Source organism: Chiloscyllium plagiosum, unplaced genomic scaffold, assembly GCF_037043375.1.
Source record: "Chiloscyllium plagiosum isolate Xiang-an unplaced genomic scaffold, Cpla_swu_hap1 HiC_scaffold_14, whole genome shotgun sequence".
In the NCBI taxonomy this organism is placed as follows: Eukaryota; Metazoa; Chordata; class Chondrichthyes; order Orectolobiformes; family Hemiscylliidae; genus Chiloscyllium; species Chiloscyllium plagiosum.
The window spans coordinates 40,863,829-40,883,441 of record NW_028270152.1 but is presented as its reverse complement, the minus strand read 5'-3'; the positions used below and the strand labels follow the sequence as shown (position 1 = coordinate 40,883,441).

Here is a 19,613-nt window from a genome sequence, read left to right as displayed (position 1 = left end):
TCTAATCATATTCATTTCCAGATGATTATAAATCCTATCTCTTATAACCTTTTCCAACACCTTACCCACAAAGTAAGGCTCACTGGCCTATAATTACCAGGGTTGTCCTGACTCCCTTTCTTAAACAAGGGAACAACATTTGCTATCCTCCAGTTTCTGGAACTACTCCTATTGACAATGATGACAAAAAGATCAAAACCAAAGGTTCTGCAATCTCCTCTCTGGCTTCCCAGAGAATCCGAGAATAAATCCCATCTGGCCTAGGGGTCTTATCTATTTTCAGATCTTCTAAAATTGCAAAAAATACTTCTTTGTTATCCCCAATCCCATATTACCTTGCAGCCTGTATCTCCGTGTTCTCACTAACATTGCTCTTTTCCAAAAGTATTCATTAAGCGCTTCCCTTATGTCCTCAGATTCCACACACAACTTCCCACGACTATCTTTGATTAGCCCTAATCTTACTCTAGTCATTATTTTGTTCCTGATCTACCAATAGAAGGTTTTAGGGTTTTCCTTGATCCTATCCATGAACAACTTCTCATGTCCTCTCCTGGCTCTTCTTGGACCACTCTTTAGATCTTTTCTGGCTAACTTATAACTCTCAAGCCCACTAACTGAGCCTTCACGCCTCATCCTCACATACGCCGCCTTCTTCCTCTTGACAAGAGCTTCAACATCTTTAGTAAACCATGACTCTCTCTCTGGACAACTACCTCCCTTACATTAAGTTCCACCTGCCTTTTCTCTGTCCATTTGGCCAGTTTTTCCATGTCCTGTTACAGTCAGTTAGTTGCATCCTCAATGTTTGCCACATCTTCCAAGTTTGGTATCTTTGGTAAATTTTGGAATTTTGCATACTTATCAACAAAAGGACTTGCTACTATTTCACAACCAGTGGATTTATCAAAGCACTTCACAACCTATGAAGGCCTTTCTCAACTGTATTAACTCTTTCAATGCAGGAAACATGGCAGCCAGTACATGCTCAGCCATCATTTACAAACAGAAATGTTAATATTGGGCCAATTAATTTGTTTTATGTAATAGACACAGGGATAATTTTGGTCAGGACACCAATTATAACTTTCCTGCTTTCCTTGACAGGACTGCCATGGGATCTTTTACATCCACCTACGCAGAGAGAGGGGCCTTAGTACAGTGTCTTCTCTGAAGGACAGCACCTCCAACAGTGTGCTCCCTCAGTAATAATAAGAAGAGGCAATTCCGAAGGAAGGAATCTGGAGGTATGTGAGTATGACTGCAATAAGGACTGGAGGTGGTAGAACATGGTTTAAAAACAACAGATGCATAGATGTGAACTGGTGGGAGTAGTGAAAGTGGAAGGGAGGTGGTTTCAGTTGCATGAAAACTTAGAAAATCAAAGGTGAAGGAGAAGGTATGGTTGCAAGTTAGCGATGGGGTTGATTGTTACCAGAAAATAAAAGGAGGGGACAGAATGTCATACGAAGGAACCATAAAAAGTGCAGGGAAATTCAATAATAGAAAAACGACTGGCTTTGTATCTTAATGCACAAAGCAGTCAGAATGAGGTAGACAAAGTGAAGTGCAAATCAAGGTAAATGAATTTGATCCCTTAGCCATTACAGAAACAGTTACAAAGAGATCAAAACTGGGAATTTAGCATGCAAGGATATTTGACCTTTTGGAGAGATAGGAGGGAAGGAAAAGGTGATGGGGTAACACTGTTAATAAGAGATAACATGAGGATAGTTGTGAGAGATGATCTAGGCTCGGATGATGTAGAGTTCATTGGCTGGAAGTACAAAAGCAACAGGGAAAGAAGATATTGGTGGATATAGTGTACAGACCCCTAAACTGTGGCCACTCTGTCAGAAAACCTTTAATCAACAATTAATAGAGAATGTATAAAGAACAGAGCAATAATTATGGGTAACTTTAACCTTCGTTTTGTTTTGATTTATTATTGACGCATGAACTGAGATAGAGTGAAAAGTATTGTTTTTTGTGTGCTTAAGTATATCAGAGTAATAAAACAGATACCAAACATAATGTTACAGCAAAACCAAAGGTGCAGAGAAAGATCAACTCTAATATATGAGAGGTCCATTAATAAGTCTGATAACAGTGGGGAAGAAGCTGTCCTTAAATCTGTTGTGAGATGTTTTCAAACTTTTCTTTCCTCTGCCTGATGAAAGAAGGTAGAAGAGATTATAACCGGGGTGGGAGGGTCTTTGATTATATTGGCTGATTTTCTGAGGCAATTGGAAGTGTAGACAGAGTCAATGGAAGGAAAGATAGTTTTTGTGATGAACTGGGCTACGTTCACAACTCTCTGTGATTCCTTTCCATCTTGGGCAGAGTGGTTGTCATTACCAGGCTGTGATGCATCCAAATGGGATGCTTTCTATGGTGCATCTATAAAAAATTGGTAAGAGTCATTGTGGACATGCTGAACTTCCTTAACCTTCAGAGGAAGTAGAGGCATCGGTGGCTTTCTTGACAATAGCGTCAGCGTGGATGAACCAGAATACATTGTTGGTGATACTTACTCCTAGGAACTTGAAGTTCTCGACCATCTCCACTTCAGCACCATTGGTACAGTCAGGAGTGTGCCCTCCATTTTGTTTCCTGAAGTCAATTACCTTCATTTTGCTGACATTAATGGAGAGATTGTTGATTAGGTTAATCAAATTGAAAAGTGTAGCTGCAACAACAAATTCATGGATTGCATGAGGGATAATTTCTCATAGGATTATGTAATGGAGCCAACCAGACTGCAGGCTATCTTGGATCTCATAATGGGTAACGAGGCAGGTTTAATACATGACATTTAGGTAAAGGATCCACAAGGAAGTAGTGATCATAACATGATAGAATTTAATGTGCAATTCAAGAGTGAGAAACTTGGATCAGAACATCTGTGTTTAACTCAAATAAGGAGAATTACCATGAAATAAAGGTGGAGTATGCGAAAGTGTACTGGGCAGATAGATTCACAGAAATGATAGTAAGCAAGCAGTAGCAGACACGTAAGGAGGTCATCAGTAACTCTCACCAAAAGTCTCCTTATTTTAAGTTAAACACAGATGTTTCCAATCCAAGTTTCTCACTCTTGAATTGCACATTAAATTCTATCATGTTATGATCACTACTTCCAGTAAGAAGAAAAGATTCTAAGAAAGGGATAAACTAACCATGGCTGGCCACAGATGTTAGACAATGCAAGACAGGGATGATGTGAACATCCAGGTCAGTCAGAGTGAGTGAGAAGTCTGTCAACAAACAAAGAGCTTGAAGATGCAGCCTGGTCCAATTCATGAACTGGGTGTGTATCCCTGAATGTAACATGTTCTTGCTGCAGTATTTCAATGATAGTTCCAGTACATGCCAAGGGATAACATTGAAATACAGAAGCATCTTGTAAGTGGATTGGGACATGTGCCCACAGGGGTCATAGGGCTGGCAGATGTCAGATGCAAATGTGTGACCATGTGTGGTCAGTGCCATGGAAGGTACCCTGCTGTCCTGATGTTGATGCACTATGGAGGTCATTTGAAGTTTGCAGTGAGTTGACCCCATGAAGAACTCATTCTAGTTTCCATGTCACATTATCATGAAGGCTAGTTTGTTTGGCAAGTTTGGTAAAATTGCAACCAAAATATTAATGTGGTGGGTTGAGTTGTGCACAAGGCAATGAAACTCTCGTGTCTTGAACTCCATCCATTTGTTCACCACTGCAGCCCCGCCACCTCTCCTGGTATATGGGATTGGAAAAAGGGGGTTGTTACAAGACCTGGGTGCCCTTGTACACAATTGCTGAAAGTTAGCATGCAGGTGCAGCAGGCAATAAAGAAGGCAAATGGTGTGTTGGTCTTTTTAGCAAAAGGATTTCATTACAGGAGCAGGGCCTTGGTGAAGCCACACCTGGAATATTGTGTACAGTTTTGGTCTCCTTACCTGAGGAAGGATGTTCTGGCTCTAGAGGGAGTGCAATAAACGTTTTCCTGACTGATTCCTGGGATGCAGGAGTGATGTAGGACTATTTTCAATGAACCTTAGATGAATGCGACATGATCTCACAAAAACCTATAAAATTCTCATGGGACTAGTCAGGGTAAATTCAGGAAGGATGTTCCTGATGACCAGGGAGTCCTGAACCAGGGGTTACAGCCTAAAGACATAGGGAAAGCCATTTAGGAATGAGATGAGGAGAAATGTCTTCACTCTGAGAATGGTGAACTATGGAATTCTCTGCCACACTAAGTAGTTGAGGCCAAAAAGGTGAATGTTGTCAGGAAGGAGATAATGTAGGGCTAAAGGGATCAAAAGGTGTGGGGAGCAAGCAGATACAGGATACTGAGTTGGATGACCAGCCATGATAATGTTGAATGGCAGAGCAGGTTTGAAGAGCCAAATGGGCTACTCCTCCTCTTTTCCATGTTTCATCATGTCATTCCTTCCATAATAAGGTTAGACGTTGGAGATGTTCAATAATTGCTGCGTAATATTCAACAACTTAGACATTGAAGCAGTCTGTGTCCATATAGAGCAAGATGTGGACAACATCCAGGTTTGCAGTGGTGCATAATATTCCTACTACACAAGTGTCAAAAGCAATGACCAACTTCAACAAGAGAGAATCTAACAGTCATTCTATGACATTTGATGGCATCACTATCATTTAATCTCCCAAATGCCTGGATGAGTGCTTCTTCAACCACATTGAATAAGTTTGACACCATCCAGGACAAAGCAGCCCAACTGATTAACACACTATCCACTATCTTCAGCAATCACTTTCTTAATCACTGACACATAATATCAGCAGTATGCACCACCTACATGAGACACTGCATGTGGAATGAACTGACAGTGGTGGATGCAGGTACAGTTACTACATTTAAAAGACATTTGGACCGGTACATGAAAAGGAAAGATTTAGAGGAATATTGGCCAAACGCAGGCAAGTGGGAATGGTTTGGTTTGGGAAATTTGGTCAGCATGAGTTCAACCAAAGGGTTTGTATCTTTGCTGTATGATTCTATGAGACCATTAAATTACAAGAGAAAGTATATAAGAAGGCTAAAGTCAGTGATAGTCCTGAAGACTGGGATAAAATCAGAATTCAGCAAAAGTGGACAAATGAAAGTAAAGAAAGAGACAATAAACTACAAGGGAAAATTACTGAGGAGTATAAAAACTGACAACAAGAGCTTCTTTAAAAATATATATGGACCAAAAAGAGAGGTCAAAGTAAATATATGCCCCTTAGAAAAGAATCTGGGGAGATGGTTTTGAGGAACAAGAAAATGGCAAAGGTGTTACACAGTCTTTATGCTGGAAGATACTGCGAACATCCCATTAAAGCTAAAGAATACACAGAGGGGAGTTAAATACCATCATCATCACTTGAGGAGTAGTATTAGACAAACTAATGGCACTAAAGGCGGATATGTTCCTGGCCCAGTTGGTTTGCATCCTAGGATTCTAAAAGAGGTAGCTACAGAGATATTGTGTCAGACCAATATATTAGAGTTTTTTAAGGAAGTCTCAGGCAGAGTGAATCAGAACCAGTGGATGTCTTGTATTTGAACTTCCAGAAGGCATTCAACAAGATACATCACTAAAGGTTAAGTCATATAATAAGGCACACTGTGTTGGAGGTAGTGTATTGGCATGGATAGAGAATTGGCTCATGGGCAGGAAACAGCAAGTGGGGATAAGGGGTTCTTTCTCAGGTTGGCAACCTGTGACCAGTTGGGTTCCACAGGGGTTGGTGCCGAGACCGGAACTGTTTACAATATAGATTCATAACTTGGAAGATGGAAGTGAACATACAGTAGCCAAATTTGCCGATGACACTAAAATAGGGTGATACAAACCCTTTCTAGTTTGTGGTGAGATATTGATAGGTTAATTAAGTGGGCAAGAAGTTAGCAAATGGAGCATAATGTGCGAAGTTGCTTATTTTAGAAGTGAGAATAAAAAAACAGAATATTATTTATGTTGAGGAAAAACTGCAGAAAGCTGCAACACAAAGGGACTTGCAGGTTCTTGTGCATGAAACACAGAAAGCTAGCACACAGGTGTTAGCAGGTAATCAGGAAGGCTAAGGGAATGTTAGCCCTTATTTCAATGGGATTGGCAGATAAGAGTAAGGAAACCTTACTTACAAGGTAAGTAATATCTCAAGTGTTGTGAGCAGTTTTGGCCTTTTTTTAAGGAAGGATATCATTTCATTGGAGGCAGTTCACAAAATTTCACTAGGATGCTATTTGATTGTCTTATGAGCAATAGTTAAATAGGTTGGGACTCTGCTCACTGGAGTTTAGAAGAATGAGAGATGATCTCATTGAAATATGTAGGGTTCTTAAGAACTTGACAGGGTAAATGCTGGGAAGATGTTTCCCTTCATGGGAGAGTTCAGGACCAGAAGACATATCTTAGAATAAAGGGGCACTAATTTAAAACTGAGATCAAGAAGAATTTCTTCTCTCGTGGGTTTGCGACAGAGAGCTGTGGGTGCAGAGTCCGTGTGTATATTTAAAGCTTCTAGGTTTAGATAGACAGAGGGAGAATGGGTGTGAGGAATGTTGGATCAGCCATGGTCCACCTGAATGGTAGAGCAGGCTTGAGGGGCTGAATGGCCTCCTTTTGTTCCTTTATTTAATTGTCTTATGGAAGGAGATGCACTGTGAACAGGTGCACAATAAGAAATGGGAGAAACTGTGTTTGGCTTCCCCGACACACAAAAGTCATTGAATCTTTTCTGGTACTGGATCCAGGTTCTCTGCTCACTGTTGTGTGACCGTCAGTTATGCTTTGTTCAAGAGAGTTGGATTTCTTTCCATTTGGGGGAAAAAAGAACTTCACTCCTGATCCTCCTGCCTGGCAGCAGCATCTCTGGGGAGGTATCTAATAGCTTGGAAACCAGCCATCATAAAATATTTGCATTTTCTTTGACAACTTGCACCAGTATTTCGCTTCATACGGTGAGGCCTCCTTTGAAAAGGTGCATTCAGTTTTTAAATACAATCCAGACTGCCGCTGGAATTTGCAATCTGTGGGTGGAAGGCTTGTAACAGACATGATGGGCTGGTCTTCCATCTATCAATCTCATGGTCATGAGGCTCTGTTGCTAAAGGCAGCTGTGACATCATTCACCAGGCAAAAACAAAATCAAAGCACCCTTTCACTGGCTTTTTAGAGAGGGGGCTTGCAGTGGACAGAATGTTGTTTGACCTCTGTTATTTAGGTTTTTAAAAATATACAAAACTGTAGGAGGACCTCACTGACTAAACTCTTCCCAAGCCAGACAAAAACACTCCAGTACCAATACCGATTTGTTCATGGAGATTAGACCTAATTTGTGGATCAGAGAAAATTACTAAAAAGACCCAGATTTATCAACAGCACATGATTTCTACCCTTACCTGAATGGATGCCTTTCTGGGGAAGTTTTTTTTTGTTAAACCACCCACGGTATGGGGCAGCACAGTGGCTCAGTTGTTCGTCCTGCTGCTAACTCAATAATGATTCTTTGGTTTTGCTGGCATTGAGAGCTAGGTTGTTCTCAGTGCACAATTTTTCCAGGTCCTCCACCACCCGTCTGTAGTCTGTTTCATCACCATCTGAGATTCGACAGACTATAGTGGTGTCATCAGCAAAGTTGTAAATGGCATGAGTCTGGTATTTGGCAACACAGCCATGGGTATACAGTGAGTACAGTAGGGGGGTGAGTACTCACCCCTGGGGGGGTCCAGTGTTGAGTGTTTGTGAGGATGAAATATTGTCCCCACTCTTCACTGATTGTGGCCTATGGGTCAGGAAACTGAGGATCCAGTTACAGAGAGTGGGGCTTAGTTCAAGGTCACTGAGTTTAGTAATCAGTCTCGGGGGGATAATAGTGTTGAAGGCTGAACTGTAGTCAATGAGAAGGATTCTTACGGAGCTGTTCTTGGTGTCAAGATGTTCTAGGGAGAAGAGAAGTGCAAGTAATATGGCATCTGACATGGATCAGTTGGTCCGATAGGCAAGTTGGAGTGAGTCAAGAGTAGTGAGGAGGCTGGAGTCAATTAATGCCATGACTAGCCTTTCAAAGCACTTCATGACCACCAAAGTTAGGGCCACTGGGTGGTAGTCATTGAGACACGCTGTATGAGCCTTCTTAGGTACAGGGATGATGTTGACACTCTTGAAACAGGCAGGGACAGTGGCCTGCTGCAGGGAGAGGTTGAAGATGTCAGAGAAGACCTCTGCCAGTTGACCAGTGCATGCTGTGAGTGCACGGCCTGGTACTCGTCTGGTCCCATCGCTTTCCTTGGATTCACATGAAGGAAAACTGATCTGACCTCTGATGCAGTGACTGTAGGGATAGGTTCGTCAGGACTTGTTGGAATAGGTATTACCTCTCCACTGAAATTCTGCTCAAAGTGAGCATAGGAGGCGTTGAGACGACCTGGGAGGGATATGTCATCGTCTACTATCTTGCACTGTCTCTTTTTAGAAGCTGTGATGTCATTCAGACCTTGCCGTAGTTGCTGGGTATCTGTCTGGGTCTCTAGTTTGGGTCAGTATGGGTCCTTGGTTGTCTTAATGGCTCTTCGAAGGTCATACTTGGCTTCTTGATATTTGAGTGGGTCTCCTGATCTGAAGGCCTCACTCCTGGTTTTCAGCAGGTTTTGTACGTCCTGATTTATCCAGGGTTTCCTGTTGAGGAATACCCGGATTGACTTCCTCGGTATACAGTCCTCCACACACTTGCTGATAAAGTTTGTGATGGTGGTGGTGTACTTATCCAAAGTACCTGAGGATTGTTTGAACATGGCCCTACCAGCCGATTCCAGATGGCACCGGAATCGATTCAAGGGATGTGGACTTCACTGCCAAGGTGAGCATTTATTGTTCATCTCTAATTACCTTAAAAAAAGATGGGGATGAACTACATTCTTCAATCACTGTCATTCACAGGGAGCACTGTCACTGAATAATGATAAAGTTACACCCGTATAGTTCTAGGTCAAGATGGCCTGGGAGTGAAGGGGAAGATGGCAAGTGGTAGTGTTCCCACATGATTTGCTCTCCTTGTAAAGGTCACAGGTTTGGAAGATGCTGAGGAAGCCTTTGGGAGATGATGCACATTGCAGCCATACTGTGTGGAGGCAGAGGGAGTGGATTTGTTAGTTGGTGGATGGGCTTCTGATCAACTGGCTGATAATCAGATGCTGTTGAGTTTCTTCCATGTTTTTAAAACTGCATTCACCCAGGGAAGTGGAGAGGATCCCATCACACTCCTGACTTGGGCCCTGTAGATGGTGGGCAAGCTTTGAGGAGTCAGTTGGTGAGTTACTCACCACAAAGTTTCTAGCCAATACCTGCAGTTGTAAACACCGTATTCACACCTTACCCAATTACATTTCTTTTCACGAGTGAACTCTAGAGTATTGATTAGGGACTTCAGTAGTGATTATGCAGCATTAAATGTTAAGGGGAGATGGTTACACTCCCTTGTTGAAGAAGCCCGTTGTCCAGCATTCGTCAGCTATAAATGTTACAGTCCCAGTTATAAGCCCAACCCTAGATTTTACCTAAAGCTGCTGCATGTTAGCACAGACTGATTCATCTGCTGAGGAATTGTGAGCATCTCCATTTCTTCAGTGCAAGAGTTGAAGATGGTCGAGCCTGGGACAAAACAACTCCTGCAGTGATGTCCTGGATTGAGATGATTGGACTGAAACGACTAAAAGCTATCTTGTAAGACTTGAGCCAGTGGAGAATTTCCCCCTGACTTCCGACAAATTTAAACATGATAGGGCTCCTTTTGGTCGAATGTGCTTTAGGTCAAGGAAAGTTTCCTTTTACCCTGCCTCTGTAGTTTGGGTTTTTTGTTCACCAATGAACCAGGATTGTAATGAGATCTGGAGCTAAGTATTCCTGGCAGATCTCAATGTCAGAGCCAGTGAATTTGTTATTAGTGAGCAAATGTCACTCAGTCGCACCATTGATAACACCTTTGATCACTTTGCTGATAATTGAGAGTAGCTAGACAGGACCATAATTGATGCATTGGATTTGGCTTGCTTAAAGATCCAAGCAATTCTTTTTTCACTTTGTAAGAAAACTAGCAGTATTGTAGCTGTACTTGAAAAATTCGGCTAGAAATACAAACACTTCTGGAACACAATTCTTCAGAACATCACCCAAGACATCATCAGGACCTTTAGTCTTTATCAAGTGTGTTCAGCTATTGCTTTATCATATGGCATGGACCAATTACATTGGCGATTGGGGAAACCTGAGGAAGATGAGGAGAAGTTGGTCATCTACTCAGCATTTCTGACTGAAGATAATTCCAATTGTTTCACCCTTATCTTACACAACATAGGGTTTGCCATCATTGCTGAAAATGTTTAGGGAATCTCCTTTTCCTGTTAGTTGTTTAATTCACCACCATTCACAGCTGGTAGAGCTTTGATCTGATCCATTGGTTAAGGGATTGCTTAGCTCTATCTAGAACCTGCTGCTTTTGCTGTTTAGCATACACGTAGTCCTATTTGAAGTGTCACCAGGTTAACATCCTGTTTTTAGGTAAGTCTAGTCTTACTCTTTGGCATCTTTTTCTACACTCTTGAATCAGGATTAGTCATGTAGCTAGTTGGAAATGATAAAGAAATATGCCACACCAAGGAGGTACAGAACAATCGAATAAAATTCTGTTGTGAAAGGTGAAACTGTGAAACTGCACCTTCTCTCACCCAACAATCACATGTGTGTGTACCAAGTAGTTAGTAAACACAGATGATTTTATTCTGCCTCCCTAGCCCCTCCCTGCTGAGCTCAATATCAGATTCCTGGCCCAACACCAGCTGAGATCAGCTGACTTCATAAAGCATGACAGGAAGGGAAGCTTTAAACGTTTATAGTTTCTCCCTACCTAAGTTGTACCTTTATCCAGTGAGGACAGTTTTGAATCTTGCTTGATCTCTGCACTTGATGGGACTCAGGTTGACCAGATTCGGATATCCTGATGAGCGGAAGGTAAATGTTAGTCAGGAAGGTTCCACTCACCGGCGTACATTCTGAGGTGGCAGCATGGCAAAATTCAAACCATTTTACATCTGGATTTGCAATTGAGAGTGCTGACTCTGATTTGCTTTTGTAAAATCAGCCAATCACCTGAAACAGCAGATGCTTCAAATCATCAACATTGTCAGAATTGGAATAGCGACCGCTTTTTTTATGATGTGGAATATGCCACCTCGGGAGTAAGTGGGACTTGAACCTGAACCCTCTGGCTCACAGGTAAGGACATTACAACTACACCATAAGAACTCTGGCATCAGCTGTATCACTGAAGCTCTTGGGCAACCAACTTCATTATTTCATGTCAGATGATTCAATTTAAAACTGAGCCTGTTCAGTTAATAAAGAAGAAAAGGTATGTAACCTCATTGCAAAACAGAATCTGATATCTGTTATTCTATTGCAGGGGAGTTATCTGGTTAGTTTGTGGTGATGTCAGTATCCAGCACATCGTGAAATGATTGTCATGGTGATTTATCCTGTATGTTAAAACTAGCAAAAATTGTCCTGATGTAGCTGCTTTCCATTTCTGAAGGAATAAAGCCTAATTAAAATGTATGCTCTCTTAATAAAGGTGCAACTACTGTATTTGTTCCTTGGAACAAGTTAACCAGTTCCTTGTGTGCTAGGCACTGATGTCATTTTGACATATCATAGATTAGAACATTTGGAGATGTTTTTCCAAGTTTTAAACAACCTGGCTTTTGTGACAGAAAATAGTATTGTGAAAAATAACCACTCTCAAGTCTGTGTGGTTCAAACAAGGCCCAGATATATTATTTGAGCATAAACCAGGGATAAGCTCTTCTTGATTTCCCCAAAGAACCTATCAACAATACTGGTTTGCAGCACACAATTATAATTCTTAACTTCATGCAGACTACTGTTATCGCAACTTTCAGCCTTGGGTCTGCTAGCTTCCTTAGTAATTCAAATGTCGTATCTGTTCTTTATCTCCTTGTTCTTTGTAGCAATGAATGAGATGCTTACACAGCCTCTGAATGTTACAACATGGAAAAAAAACCAAGCATTGTCACATCACTAATTTCAAGACATATGGTGTACTTTAATGTTAATCACAGAAATATTAAGCTCTTCATTCCCACCTCAATACTATTGAAACTAGTTGGCGAAGTTTTGCAGTAAATTTAAATGTTGACTTGTCTTTGGGAATAGCATAGAGTTTTAAATTTGTGGCCTTTAAGCCGTGATCATTTGTAAATCTTCTGTAAACCTTCTTGGAACTCACTGGTCAGTTCAGTGTAGTGATTTCAAAATGAATAGTTGAAATGATCAATTAGAAATGATTTCCCGTCATTGAATTTGTAATATACCTGGCCTGACAAGAAAATGACACCCTTTTTAGTATAAATTGTGATAAATTAATGTAAACAATGGATAGAAAGTGACATAATTGAAATAGCTGTGGTATTACACTAATTGACATTACCAGCACCTCATGGCATCTGTCACCTCTGTCAGAATAAGATTCAAAGTAAGGATTGACTGAGGTAGTTTACTGTTACAAATCCTTTTTTCAGACTATACTTTGTCCAGAACCAGTCTAATAGTTAGTGGAAGAGGATATACAACCGTAAAGTATTTACAAAACTGGCATGGTTCTTAGTTAACAAGATTATTTATTGCAATAGTACAGTGACATTACACGTCAGGTATAATTACTAGGATTTTTGGGAGCAATACCCGCCATAGGCGAGTGTACCACTTACTGCCTCACACACCAAACTGTCTGTGGCAGTCACAAAAGGGATGGAGTTCGATATCACAATAACATGAACTATCTTCAAAATTGAATACCTTGTACAGGTACAACAACACATCCAGATCTACCTGTTGAAATGCTGTAACAAATTGACTTTCATTTCATTCTGACTTTATGATGGAGGGGAATTTCTTTTGACATGGTCAAATGGGCAGATCCCAAGATGCCATTGTCACCTTCCAAAAACCTCGGAAAGTGCCGGAAGATTTGGAATCAAAATCATCACCTATATTAGGTTGTAGTTCAAAACAGAACCACAACACAATGAATGTGTAACAGCGAGAAATGAGAACTCTGATAGGTGTGGCCAATTGGACTCTTCAGAAAGTATTGGAAGTTAACAGCACCTTCAGTCCCTCAAAAACAAAGAAATGTCCTGCAAAATGGGGAATTTCCAGAGAAGTGGAAATCATGCAACAGGGAAAAAAGTTCCTGAAGTTAAAGCTCCCAGAACAAAAAGTGAAGACAACGGTTCTACGGACAATATAGAGAGAATAAAACAGATTCTGGACCATCAGTGTAAAAGTACAATGCTTTGAAACAGAATTTAAACCCAACATAGAAGCAAACGTTGCAACACTGACAATCAGCTGCCTGTGGTTGAAGTCTGTGAGAATCCGATCAATAAACATATAGGTCCAAGGTGCAGAAATTACAGGGGCCAAATTACCAAGACATTCGGCCACAGCTAGTAAAATGTCAGTGGAGCATTACATATATACTGAGAAATCTAATTTTTAAGCAAAACTGAATGTACTCACCTAAGTCTCAGTGACAGTGAATGTTTATTTTAGAATGGAGAAGGAAGAGAATTTCAACAAGAATTTCCAAAGCTATTTAAAATCTTGAAGAAGAAGCATGACAATACTCTGGGGTAGCACGGTGGCTCAGTGGTTAGCTCAGTGGTTAGCATTGCTGCCTCACAGCGCCAGGGATCCAGGTTCGATTTCAGCCTCAGGCAACTGTCTGTGTGGAGTTTGCACATCCTCCCTGTGTCTGCATAGGTTATCTCCGAATGCTCTGGTTTCCTCCCACAGTACACAGATATGCAGGTTAGGTGAACTGGCCATGCTAAATTGCCCATAGTGTTCAGGGATGTGTAGATTAGGTGCATGAGTCATGGGAAATATTGGGGAATGGATCTGGGTGTGATAGTCTTCGGAGGTTCGGTGTGGACTTGTTGGGCCAAATGGCCTATTTCCACACTGTAGGGATTCTATGATGGTTCCAAAAAAAATGCTAAACCCTGAGCAAGCTTTGAGAAGATTTGTAGCTCAGGGTGAGGTTTTGAATGTAGGTTTGCTCACTGAGCTGGAAGGTTCATTTTCAGACGTTTCATCACCATACTAGGTAACATCTTCAATGAGACTCTGGACGAAGCACTGCCGGTAGTTCTTGCTTTCTATTTATATGTTTGGGAGCCCCTATTTATTTGTATGGTGACAAAATGTCTGAAAATGAATCTTCCAACTCAGCGAGCAAACCTACATCCAGATGCTAAACCTTGCTCATATCACAGTAACAGGATCAATACAAAGATGCTCAGGGGTGGTAGCTGTCCCCAGGGCAGAAGAAGAACAAGATTGATAAAAGATTCCTCCAGCTGTTTGTCTAAAACCAAAAACAACGTATTCAAACAAAGTTGAATCCAAACTCACCAATGTGAATAATTTTGGAATCACTGTCTTTTAAAATGGAAATTAGGAATATGTTTTGCAGTTGCCTGACTATGAACACTTACTTTTTGACTCTGCCTTCACCAGTTTTACATTTGCCCTTGTGTAGTATATTACAATATTTTATCAATAAACATGCTATAGAGTTACTTTCATTTGGTTACATCAGAAATGAATCACCAGGATCTTAACTCCCACACTTTCATTATCAAGAGCTTCACCGTAAGAAAGTGGAAACCTCCTCTGCAGGTTAAAGAACAGGAGTGCTGTGTTTTGATGAGACTGATAATGTTAAACCAGTTTTTTGTTTAAAGGAAGCAAATTAAAGAGAACTTCAGTTTTGTTTTAGCCATTTTTATCTGGCAACCATGAATATGCAAATTAATGTGCAGATGTCCTAAAGTGAAGAGGGAATCCATTCATTAATATGGTCACTTGCATTATACAAAAATTCTTTAATACATGTCATTTTAGTTCCTACATCAGGGATTACCTGAAGGTTGCTATCAACCAGATCTTGCCTGCTAGTTGGAAAGCCAACAATGTCCCTTTCCAGGGAGGCCTACCAAACCATGATTTGGAGATGCCGGTGTTGGACTGGGGGTGTACAAAGTTAAAAATCACACAACACCAGGTTATAGTCCAACAGGTTTAATTGGAAGCACACTAGCTTTTGGAACGATGCTTCTTCATCAGGTGAAAGCTAGTGTGCGTCCAATTAAACCTGTTGTACCAAAGCATAAACAGGAAGCAGTGAGGTCTCCAGCAAGCCCTCACCTAGAATCAGGACCACAGGGCAGAAATCTCACCCACCAAGATGTCAATGACTCCTGTGCCCAGATAGCACAGCAGGGAAGACAGTGTCTGTTTCAGGACAAACCTTCAACCAAGTCTCAGGATTATGAAGCAACCTTGACCAGAGATCAGTAATATCTGGAGGAGGTTCATGGAGCAGAGGTCATGGGTAGAGGAGTTGGCTGAAAAGGCAGGGGGTAGCTTTCTGTATCGACCCCACTTCCTGCTGTCGAGCCCTACAGTCAGGCCCTCAGTGCCATTGATCAAGTGACCTCCTCCCATTGGCTGACAAGCCAGCCACACAGTTTTAGCTGTCGTGCACATTGCTTAGCAACAAGCTTACCTCCAGCCTGGGTTTGTCCTAACACTGGCTGATGAGGCCCTTAAGTGAACATGAATTATCCACTTACTGGTCTCAATTGGCCTATTCCCCATACCTGCTCCAGAGGTGTGTAATAACAGCTGTGAATAGCTTGTAGAAAAATAGTTTGAGCTGTTTTCAATCTGGGAAGTGGTCTACCCCCTCCTTCCACTCATTATCACAAAATCACAGAATTATTCCAGTACAGAGGGAGGCTTTTTAGCATATTGTGTCTACGTTGGCTCTGAACATTTTAACTTGAAACCAGTCTCCTGCCTTTCCCTAAAATGCCCTAAATACAAATGCAAATGGATAGATGACCTGCTACCAGAGATTTGCCAATGCCAGAGCAAACTAAACATTTTGAGGGATTATTATTACTCCAAGTTTCTCCCTGTCCTGTGGTTTTGCTAAGTAATTATACAAAGTTCAAACTAGCTGTTTTATTTTATGTCATCCAAAGGAAATTGATTATAGTTATGTAAATCAAACTACTGAGACATGGTGCGATATGCCTTTTGGCTCAGACATAGGGACAATACCATTGCACCACAAGATCTTCAGGCAGATGATTATATGATTGGCTTTGTTTAGAAATTACATTTGTTATACACTACAAGTTTCTGGTCAATCATCACAAAGGCTTTTCTATTATCACATTTGTTCATAGAGTTCTAAAATATTAGCTATGGGCAAAATAGAAAGAATCAGTGCTGGATTTTCATTCTCTGATATTAATACTCAAAGGGAATATTTTGGTGGTCTGACTGAATCAAAGTAAATGGAACATTACAGTTTACAGGTTGGGGTCTCCATGTGTAAAATGTGCAGGAAAGAAATTCTCATGAATATTGAACTATTTCCGCAGAAAAGATTGTTAATTGTTTTTTTTCTTTAAGAGTAATACCAGTCTCCAAAATGTTTTCAATTTGTTTAAGATCATTTGGCAAGTTACACTCTCCTGTTTGTGCAGCAGCAATTTCGAAGAATCGTTTCAGTTTTGAGGATAGGTTGAACAAGGTGGGAGTGGTCTCCTTTGAAGAAGCAGTGCAGACATGATGGCTCAAATGGCCTCCTTCAGTGGCATAAGATCCTGATAAGGGCCAGGCTTGAGTAAACATAGATTGAAGCTAGGGTACAGTATCCCAATGCCCTGCCTCAGTTTGTTTATCTAAAGCTCTCAGCTTGGATTCCCTTAGAATCATAGAATCCCTACAGTGCAGAAGCAGGCTATTTGGCCCATTTAGTCCACACTGACCCTCCAAAGAGCATCCCACCCAGACCCAGCCATCCCTGTAACCCCGTGTTTCCCATGGCTAATTCACCTAGCCTGCATATCCCTGGATACCATGGGCAATTTAGCATGGCTGATCCACTTAAACTGTAAATCTTTTGACAGTGGGAGGAAATCTGAGGAAACCCACATGGACATGGGGAGAAAGTGCAAATTCCATACAGTCACCAAGGACGGAATCAAGCCTGGATCCCTGGCATTGTGAGGCAACAGTGCTAACCACCTTGTGATGCAAGTTATACCACCTGAAATTCAACGAGGTTAAATTTCATCTCTACCACTTGGAGAAAGTTGCCCATCCATTGTAGAAACTGTGTGAAAGTCATCCCATTGATATCCATAGGGCAGACAATGGGCAGACAATTCACAATCCACTCTGATGTCCAAACAGATCAATGTTTGGACATCAGAGTTGAAAATGACACTGACTTACAGACCACACACATTGTAACACACTAACTAGGTCAGTGCAATTCTAAAATTCATGCTGAACTTTCATACAAAATCCAAATAGTTATCAGATCATAATAACTAAATAAAATGAAACGTTGACTGTCCCGCTGATAATGAGTATACGGGTGAGGATATTTGGGATGGGGGGAGGGAGCATGATGTTTGAGAAAAGCTTACACCATTTATCAATCCTCTCTTGCCTTTGTTCAGAATTTCAGATTGAGAGCAAGGCTTAGTGTAAGTCACACATCTACTTTACATTCTTGCAAAACTAATTTTTCTAATCACCAATGGTTACATTATTTTGCCCTTGAAAAGATGCCCAATTAATAAAAGAAGCTGCTGGTAAGAAATTCTGATTGTAGCTGGTTTTGGACAGTTTATTTCCAAAGTAAGCAATGATATAAATATTAATGCAAAGAGTTGACTTAATCCCATTGGACATTACAGAAAAATAAAGTGCTGGTTGGCATGGTCTGAAGTAAAATCGGAGGCCTTGGTTTTGAGAAAAGAAAACTAAAATGTTCCTTGTAACTTCTTTTGAATCTCTATACCAATAGTTAAGATGTGTAAATATGTCTATTTTTATGTGATTCTTGCATCCATCCAATTAGTACAACTTTGATTTTGCAATTCAGAAATTCGAACCCATTTAACAAAAACCCTGGTTTAAGCAATGAAATGGCAACATTGCAATTCATTCAAATGACTATTCATGTAACTCAGTTGATGGTCAACTGGAGATTAAAAGGATTTTGAGCTAGAGTTCAAAAACTGTTTAGCTGTAACATAGCACCAGTAGTTGTTCAACAGTTTTTGGGTACATGAATCTATGTGAAATACTAAAATGGATGGCATTACTGCTTGGAAGAGCACCAAACGTATATGTAGGAAGACCCAGGCCAATCCAGCAGGAGGAGAAAGTGAGGACTGCAGATGCTGGAGATCAGAGCTGAAAATGTGTTGCTGGAAAAGCGCAGCAGGTCAGGCAGCATCCAAGGAACAGGAGAATCGACGTTTCGGGCATAAGCCCTTCCCAGCAGGAGCACCTTCTTTGTGTAGTAACGAGGCATTGTAGGATTGTCACATTCAATGTAAAGCCATCGATGTGCTCTGAACATCATCACATGGTGTCATGAGCAATTAATGTAATCTTTATTCAGTACTAAAGCTTTAGAGGGCACACACTACAGCTTGCTGTGGACTGAAGAGAGAAATACTTGTGTCAATCAGTATTGTATTGCAGTGTTTTGCTTTGTTAATTTATTTTGTAAATTGGTTAGACTCTTAAATACTTTTTTTTGGCTTCTCCATGCCAGGTCTTTGCCATTCTGCTGAATTAGTAAAGCCTTGGTTCTGTGGAAGAGTTGTCAAGGTGCCAGAGCTGCGTGTTTTCACATCTCCTGCCTGCCTGCTGCAGTCTGTGCCTCCTCGCACATTGTGCAAGCAGCTCCTCTTGCAGAAAGAGAACAGTACGGGGAGTCCAGACAGAAAAGGATATTGTTCAGGGGAAACTGCAGCAGAACCTACAGAGGAGTGAGCAAAACCATCAACATGGGAGCAGCTCATGGCAAAAAGGTAGAGTCCTTTGTTCCTCATCTTGATTTATCATTTTACATAATGAAAGAGGGGTCAGAACTCTTAGCAGCACATAAAATATGGGACTACACTACTAATATCTTATGTGCTGATTGTGAATGATTGCCTATATTGAAGTTAAGTACCAGCTGCCAAGAAGAACTGAAATAAACTGATTGTTATCTGAAAATAGAGAAGTAAGTTGTGGGATTGCATTGCTTTAAGCATGTTCAGTTTAAATGATTAACACAAATGAAGTACGGGTTTTATTTATGTTTATCAGTAAAAACATTGATTCTTCCCTGATCTATTTTTTTCTCATACTTTGCCTTATTGTCTGGTTTTATCCAATGTAACAGATTGGGCACATTTAAATGTGTGGTATAGGAAACAGGAAAGATTGTGGGTATTGAAAACCCTGAGTTAGAATATTAATAATCTAACATTGGACCTATACTTGCAATTCTTATCTTACTGGCATAGATCTTACTACAATAGAGCTTCCCAAAATAGTGTGATTGTAAGACAGTGAGTATTTGACAAAAAGGGCAAGAAGATTCTGTTGAGTTGGCTGCTTTCCATTTGGCCACTGGTAGGGTGGTATAG

At 40.8% G+C, this 19,613-nt stretch overlaps 1 protein-coding gene across 3 annotated transcripts in view; it reads left to right on the top strand.

The window, feature by feature from the left end:
* The first annotated feature begins 1,229 nt into the window (after positions 1-1,229).
* The window catches only part of LOC122559039 (protein FAM107B), a 213,864-nt gene continuing 195,480 nt past the window's right edge, over positions 1,230-19,613 (top strand). The window contains exons 1-2 of one of the 3 annotated variants that reach the window (XM_043708195.2): positions 1,230-1,247; positions 18,749-19,007. In XM_043708195.2, the coding sequence (XP_043564130.1) occupies positions 18,984-19,007 (24 nt within the window). In that variant the 5' untranslated portion in view covers positions 1,230-1,247; positions 18,749-18,983. Of the gene's footprint in view, positions 1,248-10,913; positions 11,287-11,306; positions 11,423-18,748; positions 19,008-19,613 lie in introns of those variants that run through there. The other 2 variants (XM_087994362.1, XM_087994363.1) reach the window with 2 other exon arrangements.